Source organism: Pteropus vampyrus, unplaced genomic scaffold (assembly GCF_000151845.1).
Source record: "Pteropus vampyrus isolate Shadow unplaced genomic scaffold, Pvam_2.0 Scaffold2, whole genome shotgun sequence".
Taxonomy (NCBI): domain Eukaryota; kingdom Metazoa; phylum Chordata; class Mammalia; order Chiroptera; family Pteropodidae; genus Pteropus; species Pteropus vampyrus.
Genome location: NW_011888783.1, coordinates 27,470,832 through 27,496,203, shown reverse-complemented (window position 1 = coordinate 27,496,203; position 25,372 = coordinate 27,470,832). Strand labels below are relative to the sequence as shown.

The 25,372-nt window shown below is 35.6% G+C and overlaps 1 protein-coding gene across 21 annotated transcripts in view; it reads right to left on the bottom strand.

Annotated features, from left to right (window-relative positions):
- BAZ2B (bromodomain adjacent to zinc finger domain 2B) overlaps positions 1–25,372 on the bottom strand; it is a 292,747-nt gene that overhangs the window by 77,818 nt on the left and 189,557 nt on the right. For 10 of the 21 annotated variants that reach the window (XM_011358820.2, XM_011358863.2, XM_011358829.2 and 7 more), the window contains 9 exons: positions 22,881–23,048; positions 21,691–21,884; positions 15,760–15,963; positions 14,894–15,289; positions 5,226–5,832; positions 3,289–3,582; positions 1,849–1,909; positions 977–1,085; positions 617–718 (listed from right to left, as the gene is read on the bottom strand). In XM_011358820.2, the coding sequence (XP_011357122.1) occupies positions 617–718; positions 977–1,085; positions 1,849–1,909; positions 3,289–3,582; positions 5,226–5,832; positions 14,894–15,289; positions 15,760–15,963; positions 21,691–21,884; positions 22,881–23,048 (2,135 nt within the window). The remainder of the gene's footprint in view (positions 1–616; positions 719–976; positions 1,086–1,848; positions 1,910–3,288; positions 3,583–5,225; positions 5,833–14,893; positions 15,290–15,759; positions 15,964–21,690; positions 21,885–22,880; positions 23,049–25,372) is intronic. The other 11 variants (XM_011358855.2, XM_011358871.2, XM_023529914.1 and 8 more) reach the window with 5 other exon arrangements.

The following is a 25,372-nucleotide window of genomic DNA, read 5'->3' as shown; positions in this document are numbered from 1 at the left end:
GTTGTATATTCAACGTTCAAGCTCAAAGGGAGCTGTGGTGATATTTTCAGAAGTGTGTAAAATCAATTTAAAAATTTAATTTCTGCAAAAAGCAGAAATTTCACTTACCTAATATTAAGGAAATCCACACCTCTCCCCAAAGTACCAACTTGTGCAAATGCATGTCATAATCAAAGTAGCATGTCATAATCAAATGACGAGATCTTTCCAAAAAACTAAGGCATATTTGTCTTCTTTTGGTCTGACTCATAACATGTTTTTCCTATTAAAATTCATTTTTAAAAACCTGTTTACCTTTTAGGGAACTAATGCTTTCCTATATTTCACGTGAACATGCAGATACTTTTACACCTGTATGAACTGTAAAATTATTGACAGAATTAATAAACAGGAAAATGTTTACTTAAAAAATTTGAAAAGACATCTATTATGTCAATGTTCCTTGTTAGTGAAATAGTAAATTGAGGCCTCAGTGAGTGCTTACCACAAAGGTATATGTATAGCTATACAAATTAACTAACAAAAGGCAATGTACCAGAGTGTAGTGAAATTTAATTCATTTATGTTATGGTACTATTTTTTGGTTCAAAGACTGTACTTTTTAAAAAGTGGATACCTGCGGTCCATCTCTGGCTTCATAGAAGTCACCCACTCTTATTTTTGCACTGAAGCTGAAATTGTCCCTTGAGATATCCATTATTCCATTTCTGCTGAGATACTGAAAAAATCACATATTTTTCCACTTCAGGTTTTAATAATTACAACCCAGCTTTGATGTATAGCTATCTTCAGGACACTAATGTTTTGCATATTCTATCAAGGGGCTATGGAGATCAATTTAGGTTAAATACATTAGTCCGATACAGAAAATATTTTGCATCAAGGAACTTTATCTGAGAAAGGAGTGAACTTTTTTTTTTTAAATAAGCATGCGTAATAGGCACCAAATGTGTATTATTTGGTGAAAAGTATGTACCTTTATTACTTCAGGGTACTGCCTAAGTTTCTTTCCACATGGAGCATAATATGCTACTTCTCCTTGAAGGCGCCCTCCAAAGTTTCTTATTCTTGTCTCTCTCTGCCAGCTACACACAACAGAAATGAGGGTTATAACATACTTAATTTAAGAAAACTTCTAAAAACTAAAAAAAGAAGAAATTTTAAGAATACATGCTCTTTAATAAATATGAAAAATACAAAGAAAACAAATATAAACCCCTGATTATACAACTCAGGTATGTTTACTATTAAAATTATCTCAATTTTTAGCTAAGTAATTCAATTAAAAATTAATCAAAAACTCACATTACAAATATTAAACTGTTAAATTTTTTATAAACCATAATAGGATTACCTTGGTATTGAGACATATTCAATAACATGTGTCAATGTGTACTGATTTTTTTTTCTATATATGAAAAGTTTTAAGTGAGAAGAGTAAAATAAACCTAACTCTCTACTCTTGTGAAACTTCTCAGTTCCAATTCAACCATTTTATTAGCCAAGTTATGGTCAAGTCCCTTAGTTTTGCCCACAGTGGCTCTTCCTGTTCTTTAATTCTATCTTCACAAAAACTCTGACACTCTTAACTGTCTCTGCCTTTTGCCAAATGATTTGCTCTTGCTTCTTTTTCAGTCATATTCATACCTGGCTGCATGATCTCATCCCAGCTCTGCCATACCTAAACACAGCAGTTAGCCTTAATTTCAGTTTTCTGATATATCAACTTCTTTGCCCCTTGTTCCTATGCAATATATTCACTTCTTTTATTAATAGTAGAGAATGAGAAATCAAACATGCATAAATATGTGGGGGAAAAAGCAAAAATGGGAATCTTATTTTGCATACCCATATTCCAAAGGAATACGCAGTTCACGTTCATCTGTTACTCTCCTTCTTTTGGAAGTGCCTTCAAAAAAATTCAACCAGTTAACAAAAAGACTAGTTTACATAGATGATAACTTTTTTATAGTTTTGAAACTTTTCTTTAATTACCACTGATACAAAATGACTTGGATCATTAGTCTGCAATTACACATTATTTTAAGATGGTTTTCAACAAAACATATTGTATAGAGGATTTCTTTTTTCATTGGTCTGCATGACAGAAGAAAACTAGTCCTTCTCTTTAAGGAAAATATAATGCAAGGTAAAAATACATAGTTTTCCTTTCATTTTGTTATTTAAAAAGTGGCTAAAGAAGGAGGAGGGGAATAATCAATAGAGGTTTCAGAAAACTATGTAGTTTTCTTTGAAAATGATTTTTAAGATGTTGAAAAGTTTCAACAGCAAGCTTATACATTTAAAGATATAACATCTATGTTTGTATAAATTCACAGTCAAAAACACTACAAAGTACAAAGGAATTGGATTATATGTAAAATTTTTTGTAGACAATGACTGAGTTTCACAAATATAAATATTAATACATACATTTTAAATTAGTAGGATATTATACTGGCTGTGGCAAATGAAAGCAAAACTAGAAATTTCCAAGAAAAGAGTAAAATAAGTAAAACAACACAGTATTTCACTATATACCTCTCTATTTTCTTAACTATTGAAATGAAAATAGAGTAATTTTGGAATATTAATGTAAAAACTTTTAGTGAAGACCTCTAGAAGTTTATAAAAGGTCAAAAAGAAAAAGAGATGTGGCATGTTAATGGAATAATATTGCTACTCACTAATATAAATGGCATTGGCTATGTCATGGGCAGATATGCAATTGTATCTTATATCAAGGGTCCCCAAGCCCCGGGCTGTGGATTGGTACAGGTCTGTGGCCTGTTAGAAACCAGGGCCACACAGCAGGAGGTGAGCAGCAGGAGAGCGAGTGAAGCTTCATCTGTATTTGCAGCTGCTCCCCAGCCGCCTCAGCTCCACCTCAGATCATCAGGCATTAGATTCTCATAGGAGCACTGGTCCCTGGTGCCAAAAAGGTTGGGGACCGCTGTCTTAAGTAACCAAGTGAGCTCATTTGTATAAAGTATAAAAAAATCCACTGTCCATCAAATACAAAATTCTAGAAGCATAAACTAAACACAGAAGCAAGAAAGTATTCAAAATCGAGAGCTGTCATCAAGCAGGTTCTTAAACTGGAAGCACAGAGAATAAAAGTGGTAATGGGTCATTCCTTTGAAAATACATGCCGACCTTGCTTAGCCAACCTAAGATCTAGCTATAACACCTGATTCCAATGAGATCATCCTCAGAACACTGTATAAACAAGAATTCTTGCTATGGTTTGCCTTCTACTTTACAATAATAAAAATAAAGTGTAGGTACCAGAGTGTGGACTTGAAGTAAGTGTGGAAGAAGGTGTGCCAAGAAAAGCAGGTGACTGGGATTCAGAACATAGGGCAGCAGGAGCAGAGCCTGGGGCTTTTGCTATGTGGAGGTTACGAGGTGTTGAGTGAGCTGTGAGACTGATGGAAGGGCTTTTGACAGAGGAAGTTGTTTTATTCAGTTTCATTGAAGTTTTCTCTCCTTCAGTATCACTATCTGATTCATCTTGGTCTTTATCATCATCATCATCTTCTTCTGATCCTTCTGTATCTGATTCTGAATTACTATCTGATTCTGGGAAGTAAAAGAAGCATTTGTATATTATAACTGGATAATCACCAACAGTTTGCAATTTGTATCTAAATGGAATAGTTCAAGAATCAGCATCTGTGAATGAGAATTGAAATGAATAACCTTCCTGAAGAGTAAATGTAAAATCTACTATCTTATAAGCTATTTGAGTACCATGTATACAGGCTATAAATCCTCAAACTTCTTCATTAAAAATATCCATTTCACTCAAAATTCTAATCATGAAACAGTTCTTCTCATATGACACTATTCACATGATGAATTCTGCTTGGTGGCTTCAAATCAATTAATTTAATGGAGAAACTAAAGTACAGAGGGAACAGAATTAATTATTTAAATAAATAGATTCCAATAGCTTAAGTAGTACACTAAGGAAGAGAAGACTGGGACTTCATCATCCTTTCATTTGGACTTTGAGAGAAAAGAAAACTTTCTGGGGAAGATTCTTGGCTTTTTTGGCTGCAGTTGTTCTATGTAGATTAGACATAAGACTTCACCAGGCTTCTCAGGCTTCACAGAAGACAAGATTACACAGATAATTGTGTGGGATAATTTAATGATTTAATAATTAAAGTTTGTTCTAGCCATGTAGTCCTACAAATGCCTCTACTCCTACCGATATATAAAGTCTATTCTTGGATGAAACTTGGTAAACATAGGACTGATATTTGTACTGCTATCTTAATGGTTTCCAGAATGACAGGTTTTGTGGAATTGTGTTTTGTGTAGTATTATCTGCCAACATTAAAGTTCATTATAAAAATTGCCTTTGAAAATTGTTAATATTGATATTCAGTTTCTATCATGCAAAGTTGTGTTTATGGGACCACTAGGAAAAAATGTCATCAGGAAAATTTGTTCTTACTCTGAGCAAGGAGCTTTTTACCTTATATACATACACTTTAAACTGTATAACTGACTATATTTTCCTATTCAGATTGGCAGCTAAAAAAGTTACAATTGGATTTGTGTCTGACCAGTACCAAATCCAAAAACTTTTATAATATGCATTTCATATTTGTTTTTAAAATTTAAGTTATTGTGTGTTTTATGTTTTCAATCTTCCGTTGAATAAGAAGAAGGCTTATGGGGAAGAAGAGTAAAAAGAAGTTAGCAACAACAACAAAATAAACTGGAAAGTGAATCAAAATAAAATCAGGAGGTAACCTATATGTTATTAAATAAATTCTATGTTGCTAATAGACATTCATAGGGATTCAGGTTTTTGGTACTTGCTAAATGAATGACTACAATTTACCTTCGTTCAAAGTATCTAGTGACATATTTTAACAAGTAGCAGAAAAGACGGAAAAAAGGACAAATGAGCAGCCATAAATTAAAAATTAAGCAAATTTGTAAAATTATTTCTTAATTCATGCATCATTTACATTCACTTTAAAGTTATTATTTGTTTAATGTTAAATGAATAACAAAGCTAAGAATTTAATTTAGGATTTCCAATTTTAGTTACCCCTGAATTTTACCAGGTCATTACAGAAACAAACATAGCTGGGTGAAACAGTGAATGACAATGATTATAAGTCCGTGAATTAAGAACCTCTTTAAAATGTTTTGGTTCACATTGCTGTTAGAGAAATACTTAAAATTTTAAAATAAAAAATAACCTGATTGGCTGTCATCAGATTCATCATCTTCATCGTCTTCCTCATCGTCTTCCTCATCTTCTTCTTCTTCATCCTCATTTGAATCTTCAGAATCTTTACTACTGGGAATGTCTGAATCTGTTCCTCTAAACTGTTCTACTAAAGATTTTGTAGGATGAGAGTGATGTTGTGTTTTTACTGTGTTTACATTATTGCTAACTGCTTTTTCCTTCCCTTGACTATGCAGTATGGGGGGGGCAGAGGGCATTACAGTTGTCTGATTGCCAGGGGTCCTTCTCCCACTTGTACTCAAATTTACAGGTGAGGGAAAAGGGGTGCTACTTGCAGTAGCAATGTTTTCATTAATCTTACTCTGCATTTTAGTTTTGGTCGTAAGCGCTAGAGGAGCTTCTTGAATGACACTTTGAATAACTCCATTTGGTTGGTGATTACCTAAAAGTGCATTTGTCAAGAATGGATTAGGGCGGCTGTTTTCTAATGTTTGTTTTGGATGTGCTGGTGAACTAGAGGTTCCTTTTGGATTTGACAAAGCTGCAATAACCTTCTTCAGGCTCTTAGATGACTCTTGTTTCTTTGACTGCGCTGGGAATGTCTGTTTATATTGTTCCTGTTGAAACATAACAATGCACCATAAGAACAAAGATTAATTTTATTTACATTCACTATTTGACAACAGCTACTTATACACAAACTTAAATCATGATATACAAGTGCTATGAAAGTAGTGGCAGTGATGACTAGCTGGTTGCTGAACCTTGGCTAGACATAATTAAAATTCAATTAGCCTTTCTCCCTTAGGATATATGCTTCTTGACTGTCCACCTTTCTTTACTATTGCTCCCATTTTTTCAATAATCCAAGCTTGAAACACTAAATTCATCTTTCTTTTTTCCAAGTCAGCCAGATTACTATGTCTTTTAGATTCTTTCATTAAGATATTGCTCAAATTTAAGGTATGCCATCATTTCTTCCTATTGTGCTGGCTGGAAAATTACTGCTTGGCTATCGCCCATGGGAACATAGGCTATCGCCCATGGGAACATAGGCTATCGCCCATGAGAACATAACATTCTAACAATAAGCTTTCTGCTTCTGTACCCCCGCTTGCACACCTGACCTGTGAGTTGACAGGTAGTGAATAGGAGAAAAATAGACCTTTGTGTTTAAGACAGAATGAGGAATGGGATTTAGGGCTTAAAAACTCTGTACCTCTACACTTCGGGGCTGCTTAATTTGGGGTCTGCGTATCCCTGGCAGACCCAGCTGGCTGAATAAAGAGCATGTTTCCTATAACTCACTGATTTCTGGTGGTCCATGTGTCTTTCAGGGGGCTGGCGGCTACAACATTTGGAGGCCCCAGTGAGATCTCAGGGAGTGGCCCTGGGATCGAAGACCGGACCGGCCTCCGAAGCGGTTGCTGTCCTTGTTACGGATTCAAAGGGGTGGCCAACCTGAGACGTTCCAGGGCCCTTGAATGCTGTGACGGGTCAGTACAATCGTCAAGGACGCAACCTTTAGGACATGCTCTTTGTTCCTGGTCCCAAAGGGAATCTGGACTCTCTGAGGCCTCAGTGTCTGGATAAAAGGTACCTTCCTGTTTCTGTTGACCAGTCAGTGGGGGTCTGTGGAGAGACTGGACACAGTCATATCTCCCAGACCATGGCCAGGCCGCGGGACACCGCCTCCTGTGCCTTGTTGTCGGGTTCTGTTTATTGTCTCTGGTCTCTTGTCTAGGTTGTAGGTGACGGACTTCTCTGGGTCCACCTACACCCCAGTAATTGTTCTTGTTTGAGTGTCTGACTGTTCTTGTCTGAGTGTCTGTTTTATGTTTTCTGTGCAAGGAATAGGGAGAAGCCTGAGTTCACAGAAGACACCCTTGGGTTGTCTCCTGCGACATTTCAAAGAAGGATTTGTAGAAGGAGCTGACTATGGCATAAAGTTTTCTCCAGGCAGACTGAAAACATTGTGTAAAGTTGAGTGGCTGTCTTTTGATGTAAACTAGTCTCCGGAGGGTTCTTTTGACAGGGGTTTAATGAGCAATGTTTGGAAGATTGTCATGGGAGACTCGGGACATCCCGATCAGTTTCCCTACATCAGTTAATGGTTAAACCTTGTTCAGACACGCCCTCCTTGGCTCTGCCGGTGTGCTCTTTCTCTAGGGGCGCGAGTCTTAGTTGTGGGCCCCCCGAAACATGCAGCGACTGAATCTCCAAGATAGCCCAGTCCCTCAGTCCTCCAATCTCCACCGGAGGAGAGTGACCTTCCCCTACCCTAAAATCCAGGACAACAGAGGCCAAATAGCACCACCTCACCTCCTCAGTCGCAGGCAGGTAACCCCTATGGGCCTCTGGCTCCCACTCTGGGCGGGGCATCAGCCAATACCACCACCCCGGCCATCCTCCCCTTGTGAGAAGCACCACCCTAGGGGCATCACATAGACAGGCCCTTTATGGTTTACCTGCCTTTCTCGACTAATGACCTGTACAACTGGCAGGCACAGAATCCGCCTTTCTCTGAGAAACCCCAGGCATTAATAGGACTCTTAGAAAATGTCTTTCGGACTCACTGCCTCACCTGGGACGATTGCCAACAGCTTTTAATTACCCCCTTCACGGAGGAAGAACGCGGAGGGATTCGGACTGAAACACAAAAGATAGCTGCGGGAGGGAGGAGAGTTGAGGAAGCAGGGGAACAGATTGAGGAGGAATTTCCCTCCACCCGCCCAGACTAGGGACACAATTCTCAGGCAGGGAGAACAGCATTAGATCGGTACCACCAGATTCTAATTGGGGGAATTAGGATGGCTGCTCGTCAGCCAACTAACCTTTCTAAGGTAACTGAAGTTATACAAGGACCTTAGGAATCCCGTGGAGCACTTCTTGAATGAGGCGTACTGGGTATACACCCCCATTGATCCTAAGGCCCCTGAGAACCAGCAGGCAATTAATATAGCCTTTGGTACTCAGGCAGCCCCTGGTATCTGGTGTAAATTGCAAAAATTAGAAGGTTTTGCAGGGATGAACCTGTCCCAACTTGCTGAGATAGCCCAGAGGGTGTTCAACAACAGGGAAGCACTGGATGACCCCAAAGGTATGGCTAAAATCCCAAGCTACTGTCATCAACCCAGCCAGTCTGTTGCCAGACCCAGACCCCGAGATCCCTGTTCATGACTGCACAGATTTCACTGACACTGTGTGTTCCTCGGGGCCAGACCTCAAAGACGCCCCTCTGCCTGAGGCCGATGAAGTTCTGTTCACAGAGAGTAGCAGCTTCATGCAGGAAGGAAGGAGGAATGCTGGGGCAGTGGTCGTAACTCTAACTGGCACCGTCTGGTCACAGGCTCTTCCCCATAGGACTTCTGCTCAAAAGGCAGAACTCATTGCCCTCACTGAGGCACTAAGATGGGAAAAGGATAAGGCAGTCACAATATACACTGACAGCCGATACGCCTTTGCCACTGCACATGTACATGGAGCCATCTACAAGGAAAGAGGCCTTCTGACTTCAGCTGGGAAGGACATCAAGAACAAGGGGGAGATCTTAGCCTTACTTGAAGCCATATAGATGCCTAAGACTCTTGCTATTGTTCTTTGTAAGGGGCATCAAAAAGGCAATAGTTCTGAGGCTAAGGGAAACCGACGAGCCAATGCAGAGACAAGAACAGCGGCCATAAGGCCAGTGAGGCCCCCACCTTATCTACTGACTGTTGTCCCTTACCCAGAACTGCCTCCGTCTCCGACCTATACGGCGGAAGAGAACATATATTTTCAAGATAAGGGAGCCACTAGGAACCAAACGGGGGTGGTGGACAACCCCAGATGGAAAAATCGGGCTCTCACGGCCCTTGGAAGGACTCTCTCCTCCACCAACTACACCAGACCACACACCTAGAGCGAACTAAGATGCTCCAAGCTTTAGACCTCTACTTTCACTTGTTAGAAGGGAGAAGAACTGCAGAGGAGATTGCCTCACAATGCCCGGCTTGTGCCCAAATTAATCCAAAGAAGGGGACGATAGAAGAACCTAGGCATAAGGAAAGAGGAACTTATCCAGGGGACCACTGGGATGTAGATTTCATTGAGATAACCCCGACTATGAGGGGCTACAAATATTTACTTGTTTTTAGAGACACATATTCAGGATGGGTAGAAGCCTTCCCTACCAGGAAAGAGACTGCCTTAGTAGTTACTAAGAAACTACTACTACAAGAAATCCTCCCTCGATTTGGTCTCCCTGGAACTGTAGGGTTGGATAACGGGCCAGCCATTGTAGCAAAGGTATCACAACAATTGGCTAGCTACCTAAATTTGCAATAGAAACTCCACTGCGCCTACCGGCCTCAAAAGTTCGAGCCGAGTAGAGCAAATGAATCGGACCCTAAAAGAGACATTAGTCAAGTTAGGATTAGAAACTGGTGGGACCTGGGTAGAACTTCTCCCCTTTGCTCTTCTCCAGCCAGGTGTATGCCATATATTAATGGATTCACCCCATTTGATATTTTCTTTGGAAAACCCCCCACCTTTAGTACCTAGAATAGAAGATGAGAAAAAGGCAGAACTACCTAACCTTGTCTTACTTAAGTCTTTACAAGCCCTTCAAAGTGTACAGAAGGAGATTTGGTCTGGGTTCATGCTGCCCACTCAGCCCCAGGGGACAGACTTCCCCATCAATTTCAGCCTGGGGACTCTGTGTGGATCCGGAAGTTCACTTCCAGGGACTAGAACCCAAATGGAAAGGACCATTCACTGTCTACCTGACAACACCCACTGCAGTTAAAGTAGACGGCATCCCATCATGGATTCATCACTCCCATGTGAAGGCATCACGAGAGTGGACCGCTCAGGAAGATGGGCCCTTAAGACTAAGACTCAAGCATACATAAGTATAACCCTTTGTTTCTTCCTTTTTATCTCTTTAGCCCAGGCATTCAACCAGCCACAACCAAAATCAGAAGGAACATTAATAACTTTGCTAACAACAATACACAAGGTCTTAAATAAGACCACCCCAAGCATAGGACAAGATTGTTGGTTGTGCCTAAACCCCAAAACCCCCTTACTATGTGGGGGTAGGCACTCCCTTAAACTTAACTGAGCTTAGCAGGCTAGAACTTCAAGTCGATTCACTAGCAGAAGTAGTCCTCCAAAATAGAAGAGGTTTAGATTTATTTTTCTTAGAACAAGATGGATTATGTATGGCTCTAGGTAAAACCTGTTGCTTCTATGCTAATAATTCTGGAGTAATTAGAGAGCGCTTACGACTAGTGGAGAGAAATTTAGACGCCAGGGAAAAACAAAGACTAGAATCAGATAACTGGTTTCATAGGATATTCAATTGGTCCCCATGGCTAACAACCCTTCTATCTGCTATAGCTGGACCTTTAATCCTCCTCCTCTTCTTCTTAACTTTTGGCCCATGTTTCCTCGATTTCTTGTTTGCATATATAAGGAAGAGAATTAATTCTATTAAACTTTTAGTATTACATAATAGAGGCTATGAGCAAATTCCACATGAAGAATCAAGGATTTGATTTTCTGCTAAGGCCAGTGGGGAATGTGCTGGCTGGAAAATTACTGCTTGGCTATCGCCCATGGGAACATAGGCTATCGCCCATGGGAACATAGGTTATCACCCATGGGAACATAACATTCTAACAATAAGCTTTCTGCTTCTGTACCCCTGCTTGCACACCTGACCTGTGAGTTGACAGGTAGTGAATAGGAGAAAAATAGACCTTTGTGTTTAAGACAGAATGAGGAATGGGATTTAGGGCTTAAAAACCCTGTAACTCTACATTTCGGGGCTGCTTAATTTGGGGTCTGCGTACTCCTGGCAGACCCAGCTGGCTGAATAAAGAGCATGTTTCCTATAACTCACTGATTTCTGGTGGTCTGTGTGTCTTTCGGGGGCTGGCGGCTACAACACTATCCAATTCTCAATATATCTTAACCTAAATATAATTTTATTATGTTAGCTCTTTGGTCAAAAGCTTTAGTGTCTCCTCCATCAATGCCAACTTTATAAAGCCTAAACACTTAATTTTGATATTTAAATTATTTTTCGAGTAGGCATTAACATACCTTTCTAGTCTAATTGTGTGTGTCATACTTTCACCACTTCCACATTTTGCTTTAACTGTTTCCTCTGCATGGAATGTCCTCCTTCTATAAATTTTAAGCTGATGAAATCCTGTTCATTCCTCAAAATCCAATCCATGTTTGTCCTAGCCAGAGGCACTCAGTGCCTCTATCCTTTGAGCTCCCTTACCTCATTATACTCTACCCTGTACTACCTAAAGTATCCATAATATGAAGCTGGTGGAAATGCTGGCTCAACATTCTTTGGGATTTACTTTAGAGTGCCTTCAGCATATTAGCATTGGAGAGTATAATAAATTATACTTTAGAAAATTATACCTGGGAAAAATTAATTTGTAAACCATTAACCCTTAAATTTTATATCTGTAAATTAGAAACAATTATTTGACTATCAGAATCTTCTTGAAAGAGTAAAATCATATGGATTTTATTTAATTTGTATGATTAAGATAACACATAAAAATAAACTGAAGTAGAATGATTAAAACATGTTAAGTTATAGAAATAAAGCTCAATTTCAGAAGGTAAAAATTCTATAATGAAAATGGTTGCTTTGAAAGTAAAATTAGATCTGGGCTCTTAATACTCAAGTCAGCAAAAATTTGTGGTAGGCATTTCACAAGCATAAATACAGATGGAATGCCATCTAGAATGACTTATTATATTTGAAAGCACCAGTATTAATAAGCAGCATACAATTCCATATAAACTTCTTTATCTTATTTAATGTAGTCACTGTATAAGTTTAGAAAATTAAGTTATTAAGGTATTTCTTTGTGAACAAAGACTGTCACATAATATTCGTACTAATGGCAATGCCTCACGAAGAGAAAGTGCTTAGTTAATATTTAGTCAGTGAATAAAATATGAAAAATTATACTAAATAACTGCATTTACATTTTAAAAAGAATTTTATAGTAAAATTCTTACATAAAATACTTTAATATACTTAACTTTACTTAATACTTATGACAAATATTGCATAGTATATATTATATAAGTTTACATATATAATATACTTAAACATTATATTTACAAATACTGATTTAAATTTTCAGCAGAAAAATTTAGTGTATTTTCATTTCCTAGAACATAATTATGTCAGATAATCATTTTTTACTTTTTTTATAGGTAGCAAATTTTCCTTCTACATACAGAGGATCAAAACAGTAATGAAAACAAAAATTTTCCCTTTAGTTTTATATTTTATATCTTAATTTCCTGAAATTGATCCTCACTCTATAGTTCTGAAGAAACACTTCCTGTATATTAACACTCGAAGTTAATCTGAGGGGTGGAATATAAAAGAAGGGTGGAAGAAAATTGAGACCCATGTAGTAGCAAATGTCTTGCTGCTTTAATATATCTGCTTGGATGACAGGAATATAGGAACAGATAGGTCTGAAGCTCTGTCCTACCTCCAAGCACTTGCTCGCCAGACCCTACCTGAGTCTCCGCTGACCACAAAAAAATCTTCTAGTCAAAACTTGATAAAGAAAATTCACTCCAGGTCTATTTATATACAATTAAATATCCATAGTGTAAGGGTATGGAAAAACCCAATGATTAACTAACACTGAAGAAAAGCATAAACTAGTGAGGGAGGCAGATATATAGCAGGTAGCATGAAACAGTTGAGACTATCGTAAGAAATAAAGCAAAATTCCATATATTAGATTGACATATAAAGAAAGAATGCTGATATAAGACAAGCTTTTGTAAAATACCTTTTAACTCAGTACTAGGTACCAATAACAAGTGGGTAAAGTCATTTAGAATTGAGTCTAATGTGAATGTCCATTCACATAAAATATTTCCCATCAACTACCATTATTTCAGAAACATCAAATTAGTTCATCTTAATCATGGGCTTTGAAATCAGAATGACCTAGTTTAATATACTTCTTTCTTAAATTACTATGTAATGTTGGCAAGTGGCTTGACCTCTTTGAGCCTTAGTTTCTTTATTTCACACAATTTTGTAAGAATTACATAAGATCATAGAAGCCCTAGCTTGTGTTAAAGCAAGTGTTAAATAAGTGACTTTCTAAAAGGCAGTCGCATAAAATTTTTAAAATAAGAAACATTTAAGAAACTTTGTAAAAAACCTTTCATAATGCAAATACTTATTGATGTGACTGTAAATCATTTATCTTAAAGTGGAATACACATTAATGAAAATTAAAATAGCCCCCAAACTGTAATTTTTAATTTGCTTAATTTACTCATGGAAAGTCAATAATGTGATGCCAATAATAATAATACCTCCTCATGATTAAATAGTGCATTACAAGTCATCATGCATTACATGCATGATACTAGGACACCATTTAGATTAGTGGTTCTCAAATCTGGCTGCACATACGAAGCACCTGGGAAGCTTTTTAGACATGTAATGCCTTAGTCTCAACAAAAGATCCTGACTTAGTTCTTCTGAGGTAGCATTTCTTTTTTATAGTTTCCCAAGTGATTCTAATGCATACTTAGGCTTGTGAACTGCTAATTTAGATTCTCAAAAAAGCCTGGCTTGTTCATTTTTCTTTGACCTTGTTCTTAAAGTCTTCACAATAAAAAAAAAAAGAGTCAATAAACTAGAATATTGTGACTTTTTTGAGAAAGAAAGATAGTATAGTGCTTAAGAAAAATAATTCTAGTATCACACTACCTAGATTTAAATTCTAGCTCCATCACTATCAGTGTGCTCTTGGGAGAGTTATTCAAGTTCTATGTATCACACTTTTGATCATCTGTTAATGGTCATAACAACATCAGTAGCACAAATAGATGTTAGTATCCAATGAGAAAATGACCGTTCAGCACTTGAAGCAATGGCTGGCAAACAGTACATGCTCTACAAGTATTATCTAATGTTTAGGATGCCTAATGATACCTCTGTCACCAAAAGACAGGATACTGTGTTCAAACATAATATTTTTTCTCTGCTGAGCTGGCTCCAGAATAAAAAGCACTCATCATTTAATTACTAGAATTCTATTGGACATGGGGATGTAGACTACATATTAATATAAAACCAATGGCAAAAAAAAATAAAGATAAAAAATTCTGTGATGAGTGATTCTGGTGTTTGGGTAAATAAGTGTCACTCAAAATATTTTGTATTTCATATAATTCACTAAGAATGGTAAAGAAAAATGAGTCTATAAAGAATTTTTACACTTAAAATTGCTAAATTATAGGACTAAACAGGTAAATTACTCAAGAATTCATTTTAAAAAAAAGAATATATTGATATTAGAAGAAAAAAGACATTGATTTTTAAACAAAAGTGATTGTGAAATATGTCTTATTCAAACATATTTCTCTCCTTACTGCTAAATCATTAAGCCAGAGGAAAAATAACATGATTGTGTTGCCAAAAATATATTAAGCAGATGTATATGTAAATATAAAATCAGAGAAATTTAGTTTTCTGATATGCATGTTTGATTACTGGTGACTAAGAAAGTATAAAAATAAGAGCTGGACAGAATTTAAACCTGCATAATATAAGGCTATATAAAAGCTCTTTTTCTAATAATAAAATCCTTCCATAAATAATTTTTAACTCACCCGTTTAGATCGCAATTCACTGGTCAAAGGATTAGATTCTTCAGAGGTATTTTTATTCCCTGCTTTAAGTACATCAGGAGAAGGAACTATGAGTTTCATGTAAGTTTCCTTTTTGGCTTGATTTACCAAAGATAAAGGTTTCACATTGGACACCAATCCCGTAGACTGTATCACACTTGTGTGTTTGTTCACAGATTCCTCCTTTGCCTGAGAGCTTTGGAAAATAAATGGAAGCTGCTGTGACAAAACCTGAGGCTGCTTCTGCTGGGATTGGAATGATGAGTGAGTCTGGGATTCAGACACAAGAGGTAATGGCTGGTGTATTCTTTTTTCCTGGGCTTTTTCAGTTGCTTTCTGTCCATCTGCTTTTGGGTCTGAAATACTATGTAATAGCACCTGTAAATAAAAGTCAACTGCTTAACATCTATCCAGACAAAGAACATCCAACAGTAAAACCTGGAGAAAAAGAGCACTTTAAAAAGTGTTCCTAATGACTTATGATAGATGTATAAAGCTCACAAGAAAAGTATTAAATGTCTCTTTAAAAATGTTTCTCTATCCCCTATTCCTTCTTTAGCAAAAGTAATAACAAAAGTCAATAATTAAATTTAAACTTTATAGACTTCGAGAGTCAAGATAAACCAGATAGGGGGTCAAATATGTGGTGATAGAAAGAAATCTAACTATGGGAGATGGACACACAGTGTAAATATATATACTCCTTACTGTTAAAGTGTACAATTGAAACTTATTAGATTTCGTTAACCAATGTCACCATAAAAAAAAAAAATAATTAAAAAAAAGATAAACCAGATAATCCCTAAATATGAATAATGTGGGGATACTGCCAAGGGAACTATTTATACCTGGTTGTTACTTTTATGTTGTGCTTCACTCTCTGAATCAGAATCATCGTCTTCACTTTCTTCAATACTTTGATCTTCTTCTTCTTCATCTTCCTCTAGATCATCTGAATCACTACTACTAATGCCTTCACTTGAGGTGTCTGATGATGTGCCCGAATCGCTGTCGCTGTTGCTAGAACTTTCCACAGCTTTCTTTCTTGGTTTCTGGATTAAGACAAGATTTTCGCAAGACTTTATTTTTGGAAAAAAATTTAAGTTTCAGTAAGAGGCATGCTCTTTTAATTTTCAAACGATATTTTCAATTTCAAAATGTCATTTATTTGATGTGTTCAAAGAATAGGAAAAAGAGAAAAAGTCACATATTGTTAAGGGTAATTATTCAACAAACTGATCGAATTAACATATCTCACAGGAATTCTCCAATAAAATGTACAAGCTCTGTCATGCAGAGTATTGGAAAGATCAATATTATAAAACATCAATATTACAAACATTGATATTACAAAATACAAGAGTAATTTACAAAATAATAATCCCAATTATGATAAGGGTTACACACATTGAAGTTCTATATTTAGCTTTAGTCTTCTTTATGCAAATAGTGAGTCAATAGCCAAATATTTACATGTAGCATGCCAAACACACCTTTCAAGGTACTGGACTACAATGATGTTATCTAAGATAGAGTCCTTGCCTTCGAGAAATATACATTCATTCTAGTGGTGGTGGCACTGGTGGTGGTAGACAGATGATTAATATAAAAGCAAATAATTCCATTTAGTAATAAGTGCTATAGAGAAGATAAGTAACAAAAGATTTATAAGGTGCTTTACTTAGGGTCAAGTAACTTAATTTTTTATATTTCACGTCAAATAACATAGGAAAATGTGATAAAGACAGATTAATTTCTGGAACAATTAAGACTCTATAGGAAAAAGAAAATCCAAAGGTGGTAGAAAGCAACATTAGGTTACATAAAAGGAAAGTTTTGGGTTTAAAGAACTGATAGTAGTGAATAAAAAAGAAAAAAAATGAGATGAATTATAACTCAATAACTATATAACAATGGAAAAGTTAAAAATCTGTCAATAGGAAGACTGAAAAGGAAAAATATTGAAAAGATTTAGTAAAAAGACTGAGTATAACCCAAAGTTACTTAGAAATATTTCAATAGCATGTGCTGATTGATAAAATAAAAACAAAATATAGAAAAGGTAATAAATTACAAAAGCTATGGTCTTAATGAAAATATGGCCTTTCATGACTATTGGGTTGGGGAGTGAAAGACAAAAATACACCTATTCAACAGGAAGCCAAGCTGAGCCACTGTTACAGATTGCAACTCTTTCCTTTGTACCTTCTGAAATTTGATTTAAATAAAATGCATATGAGTGAGAAGAGTCACTCCTGCTGTTTTATTCTGCTTTCACTGGTGCTCTGTGTTAACTGCTCCAAACTATCAGCTGTTAATGCTTCCTCCAGAGACAAACCTTCAATAAGCAAACTAATAGTTACCATCATTCCTGAGCTATCTTCTCTAACAGTAAAACAGAGTAAGGAGGAACCGAATTGGAAAAGTGTGGGAATCGCAGGATGAAAGACACCAAAGTAGAGATTAAAAGGAAACAACAGTAATATATTACTATTAAGTCTACCATTTGTTAGAGAAATAGCTCCTTTGCAATCAGAATCTGTTGTAGGTTTCTAAGCAACTATAGCAAGACTATGAAAATCATAAAGAATCTAAACTGAAGATACTACTTTTAGTTTCAGTAGAGGCTAAGAAAGGAAAGTATGGGGGAGCTACAGCGATTTAGTAAAGAAAAGTAAACTCCTATTCAAATGCCCAAGTAATCTGTACAGTTTTTTATTAAAGATGGCATGAGAAATCAGGCTTACACCCAAGAGTGGATCTAGAGGTGCAGGTTCTAAACTTTATAGTGCACAGTATTCACTGGCAGAACTTGCCACAACCAGCAGATTCTTGGAGCCCAATTCCAAACAGGGCACAGGGGTGTGCTTTAACAAGCGCTTCATGTGGTTCTGATGCAGATGGTTTTGCAGAGCACACTCTTGATAGTGTGCAAAAAAAGAGTCTGTGCTTTTATAAGGTGACTAATTTAGACCTCATTAAAAAGAAAAGTAGATGTGAGTAGACAAGTATGGGTACTAGAAAAAGAAAGAAAAATAAGTTTCAATATCACCAATTTCATTTCCTTAGTCCTTATTAGTGTGTGTGTGTGTGTGTGTGTGTGTGTGTGTGTGTGTTGTGTATGTGTGTAGGTAAGTAGTTCTTTTGTATTTACACATTATTTTGTAGTATGCCTCTTTTCTGTCATTTAAATGTTTTAAAAATGAGTCTTCTTAGTTCATCAAAAAATGATCAAAGAAGAGCTTATTAATTAATCCATTTCCCCCTATCTAATCTGGGAAAGCCTTCCAGAGCTCTCTCCTTGAACTTTCATTTCACTGTATACTTATTTCTTCCAATAACAAAGTAAAAACATATTTAAAGCTATTATGTACCAGGCACAGTTCCTCTAGTCTCTGGAGATACAAAGGTGCAACAAACAGATAGCAACTCTGCCCTAGTGGGAACAAGGTGCAGAGAATCAACAAACAATATAAATAAGTGTTTTTAGTAATAAATACCATGACTAAAACAGGATAACTGAATAGATAATGTGTTGGGAGTAGGGTGGGGTGAAGATTTAGATGCAATTATCAGGTAAGACCTTTTTGAGCTGAGACCTAAATGGAGGATAAGAGCCAGTCACATAAAGATATAACAGAAGAGCCTTTCAAGACAGGGGAAACAGCAAAGAAAACAAGTTTGATGTGTTCAAAGAATGGAGAAGTCAGCTAGACCAGCTACAGAAGAGGGATCCTGGGAGAAAGCCATAGGAAATAAAACTGGCAGGGGTTAGATCAGACACGTTTTTGTAGGCCATGGCAAAGATTTTATTCTGAGTGGGATAGAAAACTAATGGAGGGAGAGATAACAGATGATATTTTGAAAACCATAAAAAAAGTATGTTTTAAAAGACTATTTTGGCTGCTGTAGTAACAATAATTTATGTGGCAGTAGGAGTGGAACTTACTCAAATTTGAATTGTTTTATTTTTTTCCTAAACGGGCTGTAAGTTTATGCATTTTAGTTTGTGACTTACTTTGTTTAATCTAAAATAACTATATATCTATTCTAAATATACATACAGACTAAATGTGGTAATTGGACTTAATCAATGATTTTCAAGGAGCAATATGGAGATATGTAACACTGTCCCCGAGGAAGGATTATCAAAATTAGCTGAAGAATTTTTTTTTTCAAACTAGACATGAAAAGAGCTGATGAAGCAATTTTTAAAAGGCTTTTAAAACTGAAAATTACTAGGTAAAAAAGGATTTTATTCTTTAGTTCCAATGCCTTTCATCTCTATTTTAGTTGAACAACTTACCATTACAAAGTCATGCCAGCTCATGTATAGTCGAAAGGTGCTCTTCTCCTGAAGTCTGAAGTTCTAGTTTCCCTCACTCGGGTAGCCAGTCTCTCTAGTGTTATTTCTATGTGGATGTCTGTAAACACCACTCAGAATCTATTTCTTTATATCACTAAAAAGGTGCCTCTATAAGTTTTTACTTTAACAGCACTGATTTGTTTAAGACTGTCAGTGGAGATTCCTCATTAGAACTACAGACAGCAAGAGTCCTGCTCAGTGCCTTGTACACTGTGGAGGTACCGGAGGTTTTAGATTCTACTAGATGTTAGCATTACTTCTAAGAGGTAGGACAGTGTTGTAAGGTTTAAAACAGCGACATTTAATTTTTAGAAATACATACAGAAATATGTCCAATGACATGATGTCTGGGATTTGTTTCAAAATCCTGTGTGAGTAAGGAATGGGTGGTGTTTCAGTCGGAGTCTGCAGGCAGAGAAGCTGGCAGCAGTGCAGCTAAGCCCTTAGAGAGCACACTAATGGGAATGCCCTTGAAACAAATCATAAGAGAGAAGACTGAAGAGCACTTGAAGAGCAACAGGTGGAGACTGTGACCCTGAAATCTATGTCTCTAGAAAGAAATAACCAAGAGTCTTTAATCACATTTGCTTGAGTGCTCGGGGGTGGCACGGGGGCGCGGCTTGAAGAAGAAAGGGAATATTTTCGTCTTAGGACCTAAATACAGTCCTTTTGAGTTTTTGTGGGAGGTGCCATAAGGCTTCTTGGCTTTACCAGAGGATCTTTCCCCTAGACTCAACCATGTCTTACCTTATTCTGGAAAACATTCTCTTTGAGAAGGGAACTGAAACATCTAAAGGAAATATTTCTATGTAATATGCTGGGCAAATGGAAAAAAAGAATTATTTGTTTTTTTGATTCTGGAAAATATATGGAACTTGATGCTATCTTGAAGGACAAGGAAAATTTGATAAAATAGTTCCTTAGGATTAAAAATTAGGGCCTGAGAGGCATGTTGTTCGGATGTAAAGTTCACATCAATGCTACCTGCAGTCAGTGGCTATGTTTTCTGTTCATGTCTTCCAGCAACAAATTTAGTATCTTTTCATCTTAACTAAGCACTTATGCACATGTGGCCATAACTTTCATAGTTTGAGGTGCGACAGCAAAACTAGCACAAATTTCTTCCTTCTTCACAATTCCACAGAGAAAAGATTCATTTTACTGTAGCTCTTAGCAACCTCAGAATATTTTTTTTCTTATTAAGTCAAGAACTTACACCTTTTCACTTAAAGCAAGCACTTTACAGTTTCTTTTTGGCATATCTGAATTGCCAGCATTACTACTTAAAAGTAAAACAAGGGTTACTTGAACACAGCACTGCAATACCATGACAGTCAACCTGATAACCAAGACAGCTACTAAGTGACTAACAGGCAGGTAGTGCATAAAGCCCGAATATCCTGGACAAAGGGATAATTCACATCTCAGGCAGGATGAAGCAGGGCAGTGTGAGATTTCACCACACAGCTCAAAAGAACACATAGTTTAAAGCTTATGAATTGCTTATTTCTGGAATTTTACATTTAATATTTTCAGATGATGGTTGACCATGAATAACTGAAACTGCAGAAAGTGAAACCACGGGTGGATAAGGGGAGACTACTCTAATAAGCTGCCCACTGGGATGCCAGTGAAATTCACTAGACGGTGGGCACTACTGGGTCTCCTACACGCAACTGCAAAAAAGCTGCCAGCTGGCAAGGAAGCTACCTAAAGGTAGCCACAGCGTAAGAGCAGGAAGAAAGCACTGGAAACAGAAACCCCTTCCTCTTCTAAAGTTTCTCCAAGACCTTGTATTGACAAGATCTAACATTGTTCCAATTGGCAAAAAAAAAAAGGATGAATTTAGAATTGAGAGGCATTACACTGATAATCTGTACAGTTGGGGATAAAGCAAAATAAAACTGGTCATGAGGTGATAGATAACTGTTAAATATGAATAATGGGTATACAGGATTACTATGCTATTCTGTCTACTTGTTATATTTCAAATTTTCCATTAATAAAAAATTTTTTGTTTTTGTTTTCATAGAGTCAACCTGCCTGACTTCAAATCCTGGCCACTTACTGGCCAACTATTTTGGGACTCTTTCCCCATTTGTAATAATCGTACTTACCTTATTAGGGGTATAGGGAGGATTAAAATAGATATTATGTACAAAGCAATTAGTGCAGAGATGGTATGTAGTAAGTTCTCAAATATTTGCTATTATTACTATCTGTATTATTTACTGGTGTAGACAGTTTTAATTTTTTCATATACATAATATTAGTACCACGCCATAAAAATAAACATCTGCAAAAATAAGAGTTAGTAATTCATGAAAAATTATTCCATGGATTCAGGTGATTTGACCTTTAGAACGCTTATATATAGATTTATTACGAATTTGTCTTTGAAAGAATAATTTACCTTATCCTTGATTTTGTCAGCTCTAGCATCCAAAGGCTGGTTTTTGTTTTGTTCCTGATTACATTTTCGATTTCCTCCACCTGAGCTTATACTTTTAGTTTGTCCCACAGAACTTGAAGCAGTAGTGGATAGTACAGATGTGTTGATACCAGATACAGATGATGTACTGTTTCCATTTATTGACCCATTTACACCTTGAAAATAAAAATAAACATGTTTATACAATAGAATATTATTCAGCCATATAAAAGAATGAATGATGATATATGCTACAATGTGGATGACTCTCAAAAATAGTATGCTAAGTGAAAGAAGCCAGATACAAAAGGTCCCATATTGTATGATTCCATATATGAGATATTTATGATGGGTAAATCCATAGTGATAGAGTGCAACCTAATGGTTCCCAGGAACTGGAGGAGGGAGGAATAGGGAGAAACTACTTAACAGGTATGGGGTTTCCTTTTGGGGTGATGAAAATGTTTTGAAACTAGATACAGCTGATGGTACCCAACACGATGAATGCATTCAATGCCACTGAATTATTCACTTTAAAATGGTTAATTTTACATTTATATGAATTTCACTTTGATTTTTAAAAATGTCTAGAAAGATAATTAAATGCAAATACTCCTCCTTCAGAGAAAACTCCCCAAAACACTAACTCAAATGAAAAGAGATATTAAAGCATCTAAAAGCTATTATAAAATGATATTCTAATAACAGTTAACTACAGAAATATTAATAATCACTTAAAAGAAAAAAGGAATAATCATATATTAGATTTAATTAATTTAATGCTTAATTAAAAAAGAAATAATATATTATACTGAGTTCCATAAAAAAGGTAATGAGATACAGAGGAAAAAGCAGTGGAATTGGGAGTTAGGAGACTGGAGTTCAAATCCTGACCACATTACATCAGTACATAACATTACGTAATCATTCATTATTCTTGAATGATTTTGCAATAATCTTGGTTGCAAAAAAAAAAACAAAACAAAACTAAATGCTATTTAACCTTGGTTGCAAAATGAGAATACTTCCAATCTCAAAGAGTTATTGTAGGGATTAATCAAGACAACGTGAAAGTGACTACTACAGCTATATAAATGTTATTAAACTTGAACTCTACTCAAAATAAGTATGGAATGGAAGACTTGTAATATTTCACTTGCTAATATGAATACCTTTTTCGGGACCATTTCGATTACTTTTTCCTGAAGTCCTTGAATGGAATGAAGAAGAATCATGATTCTGGGCTGGAGGAGCAAACAGTGGTGGAATTCCCAGTAATGGAGGAAAGAAGGCTGCCCCTGTACGACTATGGACATCTGTTGTTCGCCACCATTCTGCACCTCAAAATCAAACACCAAACAAACAAGCAAAAATACTTGAATTAACTTTCTAGAGAATGTAACAATGCTTTTTATATTTTATTCCTGAAAAAAATTTCAAGTTTCATCTCAAAAGAGAACTGCTGAATTATACATAGTCCTGATCATCTTTCTAATTGTAACATGTCTAATTAGAAGTTATACACCCATCATTCCTCTCATTAAGATAAGTATCCAAGGATCTTAGCAGTTTCCTTGAATTTGTTTATTAAGAACAAAAGTAGTCTAAGGTTTTAAAAATAAAATTGAAAACGTGTAATGTTAAAGAATTATTTGACTCTTTGATAACTTGTACCATAATTTTCTAAAATAGTAAAGAAATAAGATAACATATTAGTATATTTAAGATATGCTAATCTATTTTATTTTTTTTATACTAATCTATTTTAAACCTTAGAATTTAAGGTTACCATCTATAATCAATGATAAGAATTTCCACAAATTACACATAATATAAATCTAGCTCTGATAAATCAGATTGTTTAAATAATAATACAAAGACTACTGTAATCCAGCATACCCCAAATGCATTTATGAAAGAAAACATTCTACAGTCAAACAAAAACATAAAGACAGCAAAACCAGTAAGCCTTTTTTTAAACTAAGATCGAAAAGTACTGAGATTTCCAAAACAAGTAAGTCATATTAAAAAATAAAAGATGTGTAAAGTTTCTCCCCTTAAAGTTAATGAAAAAAGCTTGATTTTTAATTATACTTTTCAGACAACAATGATTGTTTTATCAATGTAAAATGACTAAACAGTAGAAAAACCATCAAATGCAATTTAGATATTCGAACAATGGCTCTCAGTTAAAACTTTTAGAAAAGAAAAGGAGAGAAGCCAAATTTTATGGAATACATTTTTTTTTCGAGGGAGGGTGAAGATTAAGACAAGATTGAAAAATAATCCAAAAGAAAGTCTTGTATTGCCCCATCTAAAATCTCAGAAATAATCTTTTCCAACTGGCTAACCTACTAGATCATCAAATCAGTTATTACCTTTGAGGCTCATCTTCCAAGGAGATATGCTACATTTTTCATTGATTGTAACAACCATAAGGAAATTAGAGAAAAAAAAACCCCAATAATATAGCATGAGAAAAATTCAATATTGTCAGTATACTGTATTACACGATCTTTCAGCTTTTCTAGCAATATCACTCTCCATTAAAAATAAGATGTAAAGTGATGTGTACCTTCATTATCTAATGGCAAAAATCTGGTTTTTTAAAAAAGTGAAATGCCATTTTGAAAGGTCTAAAAGAACAGTTAGCAGAAAACTATAAAAGCTATTCTTCTGCACTGCAGGAAGGTGCTGCTAGTGAAATGACACCGATGTATATTCGGCAGTGCCTGAATGATGAGAACTCAACCAAGAATAACTACACAAAAGCATTAATCATTCATCCACTGTTCAGATGAAAGAAGTGTATTCAAATAGAAAGAATACACTTCTTTGGGCTTATATCAGCAAAGCTGGAATCTACTGCTATTCATATGTTTGAAAACTAGGTGCTACATAGCTAACAAAAAGGGACTCAGGTTTTCCAAAGATATTTATATTATTCAATACAGCCTATAATTAAAGCATTACAGTTGAATGTATAGACTTTGTAAACAACCAACAACTTGGTAAGGTAATCAAAGTGTAGTTAAGATTAAATATTTTAGACATAAACTCAGAAAAAAACATAAAAATGTACTTCAGAATGTCAGTGATAAATAAGTACATAATAGGGACTAGAAAAAAACAATTGGCAAATGTGTATAATAAACAAGTTGATGTCTCAAGTAATATAAACAAGTTAATAAGATTAATCAAATAAAAAGATAAAAATAGTAGGGCTTCTGACTACGAACTTTATAAATGTCTAATATTCCATAGGAAATAATACATTTTAAAGAGAGCTTATTTATCTTGTAAATAGAAGAAAATTTTTAAAAATTTAGTCACTCACAAACTAGCTTGTCATCACGTGATATATACAAAATAAAGATTACATAAACCAGCACATTATGAATTGCTAAATGTATTCAAAGAAGGTAACAGCACAGGAGCAACATTAGTCATATTCAACTGAAAGATCATAATATTTCAGAGGTTATACTGAATCTCAATTTGAACCTTAAAGATATAGCAGAATTTCTAATTCTTTCATACTTCACAAAATACATGGTAATATAATAAAAAATATGACCATTGTATATATTTTTAAAGCAATTATCATGAAATACCATTTCAACATAAAATAAAAATAATTTTATTATACTAATATCCATTAAAT